A 14,542-nucleotide genomic window follows, 5' to 3' on the forward strand; every position below is an offset into this window, starting at 1 on the left:
AGTCAGACAGCCACTTTGTGCAGCATGAACAGTGTCATTCCTTGTGCTTTATTAATAAGTTCTGGGCATACTTCTTTTTATTTTAGCTTTGTTAATGTAAAACATGCAAACTCCCTCCCAGCTCATTATCCTTTAGGACTCTGCACTGTGTCAGCACTAATTAACCACAGTGTTCTGGCAGGGAGGCTTGGGAGGCAGGCTACTGGGTTTCCCTCACAGGCAGTGTTTGTCAAGTAGTGCCAAAGGGCTTAACTGGCTTTGGGTTGTACTGCTGAGAGAGTGGTCTGCAAAGAGAAACTGCCCATCTCCTGTCCCTTTTACCTTCCAAATGACTACCTGAGGCAGGAGAGTAGAAATGCCCTGTCTGGCACTCATGCTAGCAAAGCCCCCGCATTTTCTGAGTGCCTAAAGGTTGGTGGGCATCCCTGGCTTTTGCATGCACACTTCAGCACAGCTGGCTCTCCTGGCAGCCTTCCTCATAATGTCAAGATGCTCCCAGCCAGAAGGCTGCTGTCCTGCCCTGCTCATGACTTCCCCAAAGAAGATGAGTCTTTCACTGCCCTTGAATCCCACCAGTGTCATCTGTTCAATACTACCTGGGCTTTGGGACCAAAAGCATTTGTTTTACCTCACAACTGGCTTCCAGTGACAAAAGGTCACATGAAGAGACCCAGTCTGAATTGCTGTGTGGCAGTACAGAAAGCTATGCTCAGGCTACAAGTCAGGCAGATTTTTATCCTACCTGGTTCTCTTTTGCTATATTAATTTCTAGGAACAAAAAATAGCTCTATCACTTTGATTAAAAAAAAAAGCATGTGAAGCTTTTGGCCATCACAGCACCCCAGCAGAGTGCAGACCAGCTCAACTTTTCAAGAGAAGCCTTCAAAACAGGCTGAGCATCACTGCATGGTGCTGAACACACTGGAGCTGCCCGTCATGAAAGGGAGCCTTGCCTTTGAGAGACAGAGAAAGCCTGGGGGATGCTGGAAGGAGTCCTGGGGAATTTTTGTTTGTGGACTTTGCCAGGAAAGTGTTTCTTGTGGGATGTGATAAGTTATTTTTAACTCCATTCCACAACGTTAATGCTTAAAAGATTGGAATGGGAGGTTTCTTGTTGACTTACTAAGGCACAGTCCACATTCTGGTCACGGCAGCATGCTCCCGGATTGTGGAGAGGTTCCTCAGGTCCAGAGGAGGTGGCCGTGCTGCAAGTAGATACAAAAGGAACTACATTTCCAAGAGCAGAGCTAATGAAATGTACAGACTGTTTAGGAAAAAACAGGTTTATATTAACAGCAAGGAAGTAACAGAGTATTTCATGGAACACAGCTGCTATAACCAGGACAGAAATCAGTAATGAATGACCACCTCAGTCAGAGCTAGAAAGTAAAGTCCCTCATTTACTCTAAAACAACAGAATAAATAGAACAGGCATAAGAAGAGCAAATGCCCCACCAGATCTGTGTGCTTGCCTCAAATCCACTCTGCATAGGCTGCCTTCGAGAGGCCAGTTCAGCCTACAGCCCGAAACCTGTTTTGGGCTCTTTCTAAACCAAAAGGTCCTACACTTGGAGATCAAGATCATTCCTCTCACCAGTCAATATGTATTTTCCACTCCATTTTCAAAACCCTCTAAAGTCAGGTCCTGAGCTTGACTTACTTCCTGGCAATGGTCTAAATTTCTGTCTCCATTTCACACAGCATTTCCTGAACCAATTTCTGAGTAGCCCCGTGGCTCTGCAGCCCAAAGTGCCTTAGCATTGTCTAGGTTTAGGTAATCTCTCCGCTTCAGAGCTGAATTTTGCCTCCCTCGTGTATCCTCTGAAAGTGCAACCCAGGTTTTGGAGATGCCATGAAAAGCAGGAGTGGCAAATGACCATCAGCAAAAGCATCTGCAGGAAATTCTTAATTAAACCAAGACAGCTGCACCTACCCAACAGAGGTTTAACCAACAGCCCACACATCAAGTGTTTGGATGTCTGGTTCCTGGAAGGTCAGGGAGCTGGTGAGACAGCAGTAGATGTGTTTCAGAGCTGCAGGGTTTATTCTGCTGTCTCTCCAAGGCTATGTCCACTTGGTCATCTGCAGGCAGAGTGGATCTGAAGCCATGCACCACTCTAATGCAGCCACCTAGCCTTCAACTGCAAAAGCAGGCTGGACACTCTTTCTCTGCCCACAGACCACCCTGCAGATGCATCCTATGTTACAGCACTGTAAGCCACTTATGCAGCCATTCAATCAAGCACTTTAAAATGTGCCAAGGACATTAGCAAAGGAGGTCACCCCTGTCCCTGGTGCCAGGACCTCTCGGCTGCTAATTGCCCTTTAGGTCTGGGCTTACATTTCCTACGAGGCTTGAGGTCTCGGTTCACCGGAGGCGGTTCCAGGTCCGAGGGCAGCTCAGGTAAGGGGCTGGTGAGTTTTTCAGTGCTGACGACAGGGAAGGTGAAGGTGGCTGAGCCAGGGCTCATGGGGATGTAGCCATCAGGTGAACAGTCAGAGCCAGGTGCAGAGGGAGAGGTGCTGGGGCGCATGGGCACGTAGCTGTCCTCTGTGCTGTCTGAGGTGGTCGAGTAGAGTGGGGAGAACCGACAGGGCTTCAGAGGCAAAGAAAGAGAAACAGGTTAATAAATGAGCAAGCCAGGAGATACTGTGAGTTGGCAACAGGTCTGAGCTGAGGCCTAGGCCAGTAGAAGTCCTGACGTGACCTTTCTGAGCATCACAAGCTGCAAAGACATGAGACAAATGTATGAGTTCAGATATAGATGCACACTCCATCTTTGGAGAGGACCACTGCTGAACTTTGCAAGTCACTGCTGGAAACTAGGACCAAACTTATTGGTGACTTAAGTAGGTTATGTGAGAATGCACTTGCCTCTCCCAGCAGTAGTTCTGACCTATAAAATGAAGAAGGCTCCTTCATGCAAAAACAACACCTGAAAGCAGAACATCTGATGAACTAGATTTTTGTGAGTGTGGAAGCTGAGAGAGCAAACCCACAGACCTACAAGTTGCTTCTGGTAGCTGAGAATAAACACTAGGAACTCATTCCATGCAGGTTAATGCTGGCTGAGTGGTGAGAGGGATTGATTACAAACCTTGTAAACTATCAAAGGGGAGGGAAATGTAAGTCAACCAGCACCAGAGCTTACATAGAGGCAACAAAGGATCCAGCAGCAGACTGCTTATGTGATGTATGATGGTGCTACTTACGACTATGTCTGTCAAAAGCTGATCAGGAAGCTTTGGACTGACAGAGCTCTGAATCACGGGCACTTTGAGAGCAGAGATTTTCCTAGGTCCCAAAAAGGAGACACCCTTCAGGATCATGAAACAATAGGCTTTTTTAGACTCTTTTTCAAGAGAGAAGCAGATTGCTCAGATGCTCTTGGTCAACAGTTTAATTGTTGAGGCTACTGGTCACAACAGGCCTGGCTTCAACTGCTTTAAAAACAGTGATGTGGCCTTCCCATCCTTTCTCTCTTAAAAAGGCTTCCTGTGGCCACGAATAAGCTGCTTGGAAGTTGCCCAAAACCAAGTGATTCTTCCATTTTTATTCTTCTGCTGTGAGAACGATTGAATATCAGGATGTGAAATGATTCACTCGCTGAAGTTTATCATCTGCCAGTGTTTAAACTTATGCAAGCAGCGTACTTACCAAATTCAAGCTAAGCCTCTTATCCCGACTTCTTAAGGAACTGCCTTCCATGTCTGCTGCAAGGCAAAGCAAGTGATTACAAATGTGATAAGGCAGTGCAACCTTATGGAGATGATTTGGGAGTAGAGCATACAGCTTTACAAAGATTCCATAACTCCTAGTATTTACCCTAGATGAGGAAATCCAGTGACACTTAAGACCAGAACCAACTCCGTAGCATTTCAAGAGTGATTACATCCATATTGAGTATGATGAAATCAAGGAATACGTTCATGTATAATCCAACTGCAACTTATGCTTCTTGTAACACAAGCAGTTGGGAAGAAAGACCCGTGTGCAGAGCAAGCAAGCAAATGAAAACTTAAACACACCTCCTGCTCTAGTCCCACTGTGTTTTCACATCTGTCAAACTGGGGAAATTATGTGAAAAGGGACTGTAGGGGATAGTAATCCATTGTGGTTTGGGAAGTTATTTAGGAGTCTCGTATGTAAGGTACCAGAGATGCACACGTTATTGTACAGAGGATGCTTGGGAGAGCTTAATGGCAAGAGAGAAATTCTCTCTGTCACCTTGAAATGCTGACGTGATGCAAGTGGCTCAAGCTGATGGGGAACAAACAGCCAGAGAAAGGGTCAGCAGTCACAGTGTCCCTTTGTGCTGGCTGGCCTTTGTCTTGGTGTAGGTCAATTTTATTTTTGAAGCAAAGGACAAACACCCTGAAATCCAGCATATTCAGTGCAACCCAATTCACAGAAGATCAGCAGTGGGAGATGTTTACAACTACCATCTTTTTCTGGAAAACAGTTTTCTGTGCAGAAAATAGCTTTTCTGGGGGAATGCCTTAAAACCCTCCAACCATCTTAATCCACTCTGTGCTGTTACGGTGGAGATGTCAATACTGCACTGCAACTGGGGGCCTTTGTGGTGATATCAGCATAAAAGGCAAAAGTGCTAAACAAGAACAAAGCAATATCGTTAGTATGGATATATATTCAGACAGACACAGTCCCTGTCCTGGGATGGCTCCATTTTTTTATTATCTTGGGAGAAATTCAGGCACAATTCCCTGCCACGTGCCAGGGTACAGGTGCCCTACATGTGTATGGCTTGTCCCTTTTGTGGCACTGTAACCAGCATACGCTGCTGTTGCCCTGGGTTAATTACATCTGCTCAGCTTTTACAGGTTGCCAAGGGCAAAAAAATTGAAGTAAATAACTCAAGTAGGCTCACTCTGGGAGCTGGTGAGGAATAGCTGCTTTCTCTGTGTTTCTTTTTTGGATCTTTCTTGTTAAACACACTTTAATTCAGAGTTTAACCTTTCAAATAGTTTCAGCTGCACTTAGGGTAAGAAAAAATAGCAGCACTTATTAATTCATTGCTGCCCCCTGTCAGGCAGAGATAACCTTGCAGCATGGCAGCAGAACATGACACTTGGCCACTTAATCCTCTTAAAAACAGTTTGGTGTGAATCGAGTTGAAGGAACATTAACTGTTTAGAGCAGCATGTATGCAGAGTCAAGAGCTGCACCTTTCAGGGAGCAACCAAATGGAACTGATAATTAAGAATACCAATTCCACTGATGGGTGTTTCTCCAGAGACCTTCCAAGAATTGTTTGTACACTGATAAACAGGCTAGACAGAGCTCTCCTTGCTTTAGCTTTTGAGCCTTAAGAACAAGATCTAACAGCCCCAAATACCAGTTGGTCATTCAAACTACAGAAGTCTAAAGGACACTTGTCCTGAACACCCATACATTTTCTTCCTTATGAAAAAATGACACATCACTGCAAAATACTTGATGATTTCCAGACAGGTATTTCAGCTGCCTCCCTCTTTTATCATATTGTGTGTGCTGGATTTTGACACTGTGATGTTCTGGGGTTTTGACTTATTTTCCTTTGCCACGATGGTGTTTCAAGAACAAGTGGAAAAGTCCCTTCAGCTCAGAACAGAACTTGTGTTGCAGCAGAGCCTTGCTCTGCAGCAGGTTTTTTACGCTGCCCTGACTGAAGTGAAAAGGACAGTGTGGGATTTGCTCAAGGACAGACAGAGTCCCTGGTTCAACCAGGACTACATCCCCTTCCCAGTGTCTCTCTGTCTTCCCGTTCTTTAAGCTGCGAAAGGACACACTGCTGTTATGGAAAGGACTGGATGTAGGGAGGCAGCACAGCTACAAAAGCATTTCTCAAGTCCAAGACCACATTTTGAACTGTATAAATACAGAGTTTTGTGTTGCTTCGTTCAGTGGCTGCCTTTTTATTTTTGCTTTTCTGATGCTTTCTTGTTTTGGATAGAGAGGAGGCAAGGAAAACAAGCAAGTCACAGAACAGAATCATTGCAGCTGGAAAAGACTTCTAAGGTTATCAAGTCCAACCCCTCACCTCACACTGCCAAGCCCACCACTAACCCATGGCCCTCAGCACCAAGGCTTTGCAATACCTCTGGGGATGGGGACTCCACCACCTTCCTGGGTAGCCTGGGACGGTGTCTGACAACCCTCTCAGTGTCATGAGACACCCTGAAGAGATCACAACCAAATAACTGCCCATGTGTACACATTGAGGGGCTTTTACAGAGCAGGAGCTGTATATGAAGGACAGGTCTGAATCTTGCTCCCTAATGTGAAACAAAACCAATCATTTTGGGTTGCTTTGGGTGGTGTATGACTCTGCAGGAGGGAGGACAGGGAGATGCAGCTGGAGGTAGGCACTCACTCTTCACAGCTCCATCCCTCACGTGCAGAAATGCACTCACCTTTCCAGTTCCTCACGTTGTCTAAGCTGGACAAGGAGATCCTCCTAGGCACCAAAGCAACCTGAGCCCGGCAGGTGCTCCCCACGTGCCCGTTCTGGAGGGCTCCAGTGCCCACCTCGTCCCCTCTCCTGTCTGAGAAGTGTGTAGGCTTGGGCGGCCGTGGCGGGGGGGTGTTGGACAGGATATCCAGCTGGGTTACACCAAAGGGCAGCACGTTCTGGCTCTTGTCCATCTGAAACGTTGGTGTCAGCGGTGTCCCCAGCAGCGGGGAAGAGGAGGAAAAGTCACTGGGTGGCCCACTAATGTCTGTGTTCCTGGACACAGTGCTTGGATTTGCCAACGTGGCCCCATCCTGGTGCACAGTGCCAGTGCTGGATGGCTGTACAAGATACAACGAGGGCTGGGACTGCAAGGAGTCGACAAAAACATCGTCCGACGAGGTTTGCTCCAGAGATCTGTCTGAATTTGACCAGCTGTCACACCTGCACAGAGACAGAGGTCAGCATCTGCACTTGGCCTTTTCTCTTGGTTGCAGCTGAGTGAGTACACAGCAACAACCCCACAGATTTGGGCAAAACGTGCCCTTCCCTATGGCTGTGAGCTGGGATAGGGCACTTTGTGAAGCACTTTGGGCAGTAGCATGCAGAAAAGGTGTCTGCAGGGTCCCCAAGCCACCCACCCTGGAAAGGGACAGGATCAACACATGAGGCTTGACTGTTAATCTGCTCTATCAAGAACCCCCAGTAGGTTGGACCAGGGTGACGGTCCTCTGTGGTGCTCAGGAGCCTGAGTGGCAGGGCTCAAGGAGCAGTTTGCCCCAGTCTCCCAGGGCATCGGTGGGCAGGCAGAGGGTGTCTTGAGGCGGAACCCAGACGTACCTGTTGTGGCTGAGCTTGCCTGACTCGCAGTTGGAGAGGAAGAGGTAGTCGGGGAGGAAGACGGAGCCCGACTCGCTGGGGGTCTCCTCCGCAGCAGAGGCGTCGGCAGCGGCGTGGTCCACGGGGAAGGCGGGGTCGGCGATGCGGGACGCATGGCTGGAGGCGGCTGGCGACGGCTGCGGGGACGAGGTCGTGTGTGACAGGCTCTCCACTGACCCTGCGAGGGGGAGGGATGAGGGCTGAGGGGCAGCTCTCGCTCACCCTGTCCCGCTGCCTCTCCTGGCCGTTGCCATATTGCTTTTGCACCAGGGATGTTTTTACACCAAAGCAGCAATGGGTCAAGGCAAAAAACTTGATTTTGGGTAAAAAAGAACCTGATTTTGCAGCTGCTGCTCCTGCCCAAGCTGGGCAAGCCAGATGCCAAATTGAGGGGCTGCAGGAGCTGCAGACCCCTTTGCTCTCCTGCAGACAGTACTGGAGACTGCTGAGGAAAGTGCTGAGGCACAGTCTGTTTTATCAAGTATTTTTTATGACCTAATGCAAATAATTAATTATTAATCTCCAATACTCCAAATTAATGGTGACAAGGAAAGGGATTGGTTTCCTCTCACTTTCAGTGGATAAACCTGAGCTCTGGGGCTTATGGAGTATTTGTATTTGTTGCACCTCTGAACTTGTCTGCAAACGCCTTATGCCTCACTAGGCTGGAGATGAAAGCCACAGGAGCTGTGGTGTAGCTGTTACTGCCCAGATGGAGGCTCTTTGGCTCTGCTGAGAAAAGGGCCACTAATTTTCTGGAGGCCACAAGGCATAGGGGAGCTTGTACTCAGTGCCACCTTCCCTGGACCAGCTTTGGCTTCACCTCTCACTGTCAAAGCCACCCTTCACCCACAGCAAATGGCTGAGCTACTCATACTCATACCAGCCTGAGCATCGCCAGGCAGCAGAGAGGGCTGGTTCTGTTGCTCTCCCACTCTCTGTCACTGATGGATAGCTGAAGATGCTGGGTGGGAGGGATGAAGGAGTGGTGGCTGAGCTACACAGAGATAAGACTAAGCACAGCCTCTGGCCCAGCTTTTGAGGCATTTTGACTGAGATCCTCCAACAGGTTCTACCTAGTCCTCAACAAAACACAGCAACAAGCCTTGGCACTACACTGGGTTGTTCTAGTCACTTCTCAACCCTGGGAGGTGCAAGCAGGTCAGGAGGGATGGAGAGGGCTGCTGAGACTTGAGTGGTTAGACAGCAATATCACTAAACACAAACGAAACCCTCTAGTGACTCAGGCTTCCATACCAGCCACAGTGCGCTTCACGCCGTCATCTTCCTGATGTCAGTCAGAAGAAGAGTAAAATAGCTGATCTCCACTCCCTGCACAACCCCAGAACTCATCCCTTTAAAGTGAGGGGAGGGAGCTGCCTCTTTCCTTCCTATCTACCAGTGTTGACTCACTGCTGCATCCTCCTGGTAGCTTTGGAGGTCTGGTGCAGTGGTGGACCCCAGGCCAGCAAAGCACATACTGTAATTTCAGCATTTGCTTAATTTTAAGCAGGTGCTTACACCAACAGGATTTCAGCAGTGAGCATCTGGAAGGAATGTTTTTCACAGGGTTTCACATTTGAGAAGCTGAGTTGAGGGCTGCAGCCTTCCCATCTGAAAAATAACTTTTCTCTTGTTCATTGTACTGGCTCAGATGGTAACTCTTGTTTTCAAATCCTGGACTCAGAGAGCTGTCTTGCATGCTGAGGATGATCAAATATGCATCAGGCTGACTCCCTAGGGATCTCAGAAAAGCATGTTCATGTCACCATCTGACCACATATTTAAAAAACCTCCACAAAATGACAACATCAAAACCCCTAAAAACTGCCACAACACATAAGAAAGAAATTAATGACATTCTAGATTATTATCACAGAGAACGAACAGGCCTGAACTCCATCTGGTACTCACAAGGTTTAGTCATGGATTATCCCATCAGGAAAGGCTGTGAGCTGCAGACCACATGGCAATACTTGTGAGCAGCAGGGAGGGATGGGGACAGTGCAGACTTGCCCTTTTCTAACCTTTCAGGGGCTCAGGGACCTGCAGCCAGCTCTTAACAGACTGTCCCTGTCCCTGCCAGCTCTGCTGGTAACTGAATCAGTGTGCATTAAAGTCGTACTGTGACAGCAGCTGGGTAGAATAAATTATGCATGGCCACTTGCAACAGTGAGGTGGCAGAGAATAGGTTTGTGCCTGCCCTCCCCTTTGCCAGAGAGGCAGCAGGAGGCTTCGGCTGTCAAAATAACTGTTTTGATGGTACTAACCCAAAAAATCTCTGCCCTGCATCAGTGGGGAAATTCACCACAGAGGATGTGGAGCTTCCTCTGCTGTGACTTTCCCCATTGATGTAGGGCCATTGGCTGGAGAAACAGAGAGCTTCTCCCTCCTGCTACAGCCAACTCTCCAAAAATTGTTACGGTGCAACAGCAGCGCAAGGACACGTGAAACAGGGGGATCCTGCTCACAGCGACCTTCCCCCACAGGCTGCATGGCCATACCAAGGAGGCAGAAATGCCACCTACCCCTCCTGGCCAGGAGCCAGAGCCTGACATTCAAAGAGCAGTCTTGAGTCCATGAGGTGGAGAAGGGAGTTCTTCCCACTGAGAAAGGAGCGTGGAGGGAGCAAGCCTGTCCCAGCACGGCTTGCCATGAGCAAGCCTGCCAGGATGCTGCCTGCCTGGCTTTCTAAGGGAACACAGAGGGAAAATTAAGTGAAGACACTCCAGAGAAAGTGTCTATGTAAGGATAGCAAAGTCCCTCCAGATAGCCCCTCAGTGCAATGGTCCCAGCAAGCTGCCCTGGCTGTGGGAGTATGACTGCAGCAAGGGCATGAGGAATCAAACCATTTCCATGCCATGGGAGGGGAAAGGGGTCTGTGCACATTGTCAAAAGGAAAAAAAGAAAAGAGATGTTTAAGGAGACAAAGAAACTATTAGAGGAATAGGCAGAAAGGGATAAGGTCCAGCAACCAGAGGTGAGGGAGGGGTGGAGGAGCAGAAGTGCTCTAATCCAACTGCCAGCTGCCAAGAGGGACCCAAGGGTACCCCGTTACTTAGGGTGACCCTGCCAACTTCCTGGTCCATACATCATGCAGGGAGGGCACCAGTGAGGAGTCCTCCCAGGGACATCAGGCCCTGTGTGCTGTGTGCTAGAATAGAGCAACAGGGGAGTGATAGAGATCAGCAGGGACCTTCAGGTAAGGGCCACATCCAGAAGGAGCAAGGGCATTAACATGGGATGTGGAAAAATACCTGGAGTCTGTGGAAGAAGCAGAGAGGGCACACAAGACAAAAGGTCCCTCTTGGGCTGAAGAGCTGCCTGCCAAGGCATGGCCTGGGGGAGCATTCAACACACAGCTACAGTCTTTAAGGTTTCCTAACGGAAAAGGCTAAACAACTTTCACAGCTGTTTCTCCAACCAAAAGCTGCTATATTGCATTGTGTTAACTAATCAAGGTTTCAGCTTGCATATGGGATAAAGTGTACCCATGGTGTCCCATAGCCACTGCATTTCATCCCCTCCCCTGCTCAGCCACTTGGCCCAAGCATCCTCTCAATGCCTTGCATGGCTACGGGTCCCGTGGGGTTGTGAAACAACTACTGTGTTGGGAGCCTTCACCAGAGGTGGAAGCAAGATTTTAGACCAAAATGGTAAGAAAATAGAGAGGGAGGGCCTCTTCCTCTCTCCTCCAGCTGACTCCTCTGAAGGTGCCAGCTCCACTGTCATTTTCAGCACAGCCAGTAGCAGAGTTTCTCGTGGCAGCCGAGTGCTGCAGTGTGATGATTGCTGCTGGCAAGTCCTTCCCGACAGCCGCCCTCCCAGGTGCTTCCTGACATCTGCCTGGAGCTCCCATTTCGCCTCTGTCTCTCAGCCATCTCCTCTCTTGTTGACTACAAAGCTGTCCTCACAGGGCCAGCCGTGGTTTTGCTAACTTAGGTCTGCATCTGGCTGCTCACATGTCGGAGTGGAGGCCTCTGATGACTCGGGACTTGGCTGTTCATCCAGCTCCTTTGCTACTGGAAGAGACTAACTGGGAACAATGGGATGGTGTTTACAGCTGAGTCACTGCATAAACCTGTGGCTGCACCTTCTGTGAATCAAGCAGAGAAAGCAGCAGGTTTGGTTTTGGCCTCAAAGTCACAGCAAATTTTCAGATGCAAGGATTAAGAGTGATTGATTTCCCAATATAAGATTGGCTTTGAGATGCATTTTAATACACAGAGCAGCTTATTAAAATATCCTGCAACTGATGTGTCTTTCTTTTGACAATTCATTTCAGAGAGTATTTCTTTTTTACATAGTTAAAAAGCACAAGGCATTTAATAGAGCTTTTCTCTTCTTATGTTAATTTTTAAGGGTAATTTGTTTAAACCTACAGGCTCTTGGGGGATTTAGGTGCTTCCAAAAAGCTGACACAATTAGCAACTGTTTGAAATGTGATGTGCAACCTGTGCAGATTTAGATCAGAACCTGCCCAGCAGCCTGACCTGAATACACCTCAGACCTGACCTCACTGGCATGAACTGCAGGATGAGTAGAAGATCTTATGAGCTATTTACCATTAGAGACAGGATAAGTGCATGTCTGGCAGCTTAGCTTACACAGCCTGTGATGAGGACTGTAAGTTCAGGTGCTAGACTTCATCCTGAACCAAGGCAAATGGTCTGCACTGTTGAACCTCTTGGGGGATAACATCCAACTCGACTGGAGTGGAAAGCTGGGATGTCAGCTTCCCCAGATGCTGCAGCAAGAGCTGCCACTTCTCCATCAGTGTCTACACTAGTAGTCTTTGCTGGGAGAGAATACCACTGCATAATACTGAGTACTGCCATGTGTAACTGTTAGAAGCAATGCTGTGCTGTACCAGCATTATAGAACATTTTTTTCCGAACAAATGCATCTATCCTGGGGACAGCCACTGCCTTAGCTCTCTGCCCCAGATCACACCTCCCCTGCACACCCTCACCACAGTGCCAGCAGAAGTCTGCATACACACCTGACAGACAAAAATGATTTCTCTTTTTCTCTGTGTTGCATGGAAAGACTCCTCTTCATTTCAGAGTAACTGGTAAAGTTGTAACTAACATAGTGCTGCACCAGAAGTAACAACCCAAGATCAACACCGCAGTGTCAACGAGGGCAGACCAGTAAAAACGGGGTTGCTGCATATCCCTAATTACATCCAAGCTACAAAAGGCTATTAACTTCAGTCCCTCAAAGCTACCAGCTCTAGTTTGCAGGTTGCATTCATGGGCAGATTGTATTGCTACATAAAACTATGTCAGCACATTTTGATCTCTTTAGTAAATGGGAAGAGAGCAGACATCAGATTTGTAACAGGACCAATGCAGGGCTCCTTCCACTCCCATTTCAGTTGTAATCCCTCAGAATACATTACTGAAGAGAAAAGAAGGTGAGGAATCATGATAGATTAAAGTAAAGCATCTCACCATGGCCTTTCATTTCCTTTCAACTTACAAGGTAATGGTACAGCTACGCAGCAGTTGCAGACACCAATAGCAGCCTGAATGCAGCAGCACAAGGACAGTGGCAGGATAATCTGTCTAGCCACACTGTGATACTCTCAAAACATATTACTGCCCTTGGGATCGAGTCCTCCCACCCATCACCACTCTCTTCTGCTCCTGCACTACCTTTTATCACGGTGAAGGACTTCACTCTGACTCATTTCCTATGAAGCTCTCAAATTGCTGCTGTATCTGCCCCTTGGAAATGTCAAGGGAAAGACAGATTGCAGTTATTTGAGCCCGATTGTCTCGTTTGAAAGGTAAGTTAATGATGATACAGGTCCTGACTTTAATTACTGGATGCATCTATCTCGGAGTGGTTAATTCTTGGAAGCTTTCCAAAAGGTTTACCCTACTGAGTATGTACAGGTGTAGGTCCTGGCAAAACAGGCTGACTTTATGCTTCACTGGCAGGACCATCTCTTATGTCTAGACACACACTATTAACACTCTCCTGCCCTCTGCCTTTTCTTTATTTTTCTTTTCATTAATAGACTAAGACAGCTCAGTATTTTTGTCATTGATTTATGCATATGCTTATATACCCAACTCCATGCACATTCCTCACCCAGCAAAGCCTGAAAAACTACGAGTTTTGCAGGATACTTCCCAAGAACAGGTGTCTTACATTAAACCAAACTAAATAAATATGGGATATGTAATGAAATAAACGGCCCCTGAAGATAACAGTCAGCTTTTCACATAAACACTACCTTTTCTTATTAAGGACCTGCTGTTTATTCTAGCAGGAGTTGCTTCATCAAAGCGAGACCAAGAGGCCAGCATTGGTTTCTCCACATCACTAGTGAGATTCCTGATAATTTTCCATCAGAGCTTGGCAGCACCTCAGTGCTGTGTGGAGCTATAGGAGACAAAGTCTCACATCACCACCCAGTCTAACCCACCAGCACGGCCTGTACTTCCCTCAGGTGCTGTGGTGGAGGAGGCCAGACAATGGTCATCCTCCCAACCACCACGATGAGCGTGATCCTACCTGTGCCATTTTCCAGATGTCCAAAGTTACAGACCTGGGTGATATTATGCACCCAGATCTGCATCTCCCTCTCAGTTTTGGCTACCAGGTAGAAGGTGCGATAGGTGGTTCTCACAATGAAGACAAAGTTGTTCTGAAATTCCTTCTTGATGAAGTTGGGCCCCGAGTGCTTCAGCACTTGGCACTCGTTGAGGTCGATGATCCGAATGGGCTTTTTGGAGTGGTTGTTCCTGTAGTACTCCAGCACATCGGGGTTCCCGCTCATGCGGCCTCTGCGCAGCACGAACCAGCGCTTCCGCCATGCCTGCAGATGGCAAGAACACGGCCCTTTCAGTGCCAACCACATCACACAGCAATCAGCCCACACATGCATCATTTCCTTTAGGTTTCAGAGCTGTTTTGATAAAATGGCCAAGCTGAGACTTTGATTTAAAGTGCTTGCTACCCACTTGCATTTTGATAGGAAATAAAGCTGAGGGTTCTCCCTTTGGAAGTCAAGAGGAACGAGACTTCTCCCCTTCTCTCACCCTCAGCCTAGCAGCACAGTGTAACCAAACTGATCTGATACTTTACCACCTCATTTATAGAAGTTATAACACATTTTTCTTTGTGAAAGGAAGACACCTAGGACTGCACCCTGTGTTGCTGTATGTGAGCTAATGCTTAACAACAGGTACATTTTG

General features: G+C 47.8%; 1 protein-coding gene across 2 annotated transcripts in view; it reads right to left on the reverse strand.

Moving 5' to 3' along the window:
* The window catches only part of GAB3 (GRB2 associated binding protein 3), a 64,969-nt gene that overhangs the window by 7,590 nt on the left and 42,837 nt on the right, over positions 1 to 14,542 (reverse strand). The window contains exons 2-7 of one of the 2 annotated variants that reach the window (XM_062006335.1): positions 13,860 to 14,163; positions 7,293 to 7,509; positions 6,415 to 6,896; positions 3,659 to 3,711; positions 2,342 to 2,597; positions 1,124 to 1,205 (exon numbers count right to left, since the gene is read on the reverse strand). In XM_062006335.1, the coding sequence (XP_061862319.1) occupies positions 1,124 to 1,205; positions 2,342 to 2,597; positions 3,659 to 3,711; positions 6,415 to 6,896; positions 7,293 to 7,509; positions 13,860 to 14,163 (1,394 nt within the window). Of the gene's footprint in view, positions 1 to 1,123; positions 1,206 to 2,341; positions 2,598 to 3,658; positions 3,715 to 6,414; positions 6,897 to 7,292; positions 7,510 to 13,859; positions 14,164 to 14,542 lie in introns of both variants that reach the window. The other variant, XM_062006334.1, reaches the window with a different exon arrangement.

The sequence above is a fragment of the Colius striatus genome, chromosome 13 (assembly GCF_028858725.1).
Source record: "Colius striatus isolate bColStr4 chromosome 13, bColStr4.1.hap1, whole genome shotgun sequence".
In the NCBI taxonomy this organism is placed as follows: Eukaryota; Metazoa; Chordata; class Aves; order Coliiformes; family Coliidae; genus Colius; species Colius striatus.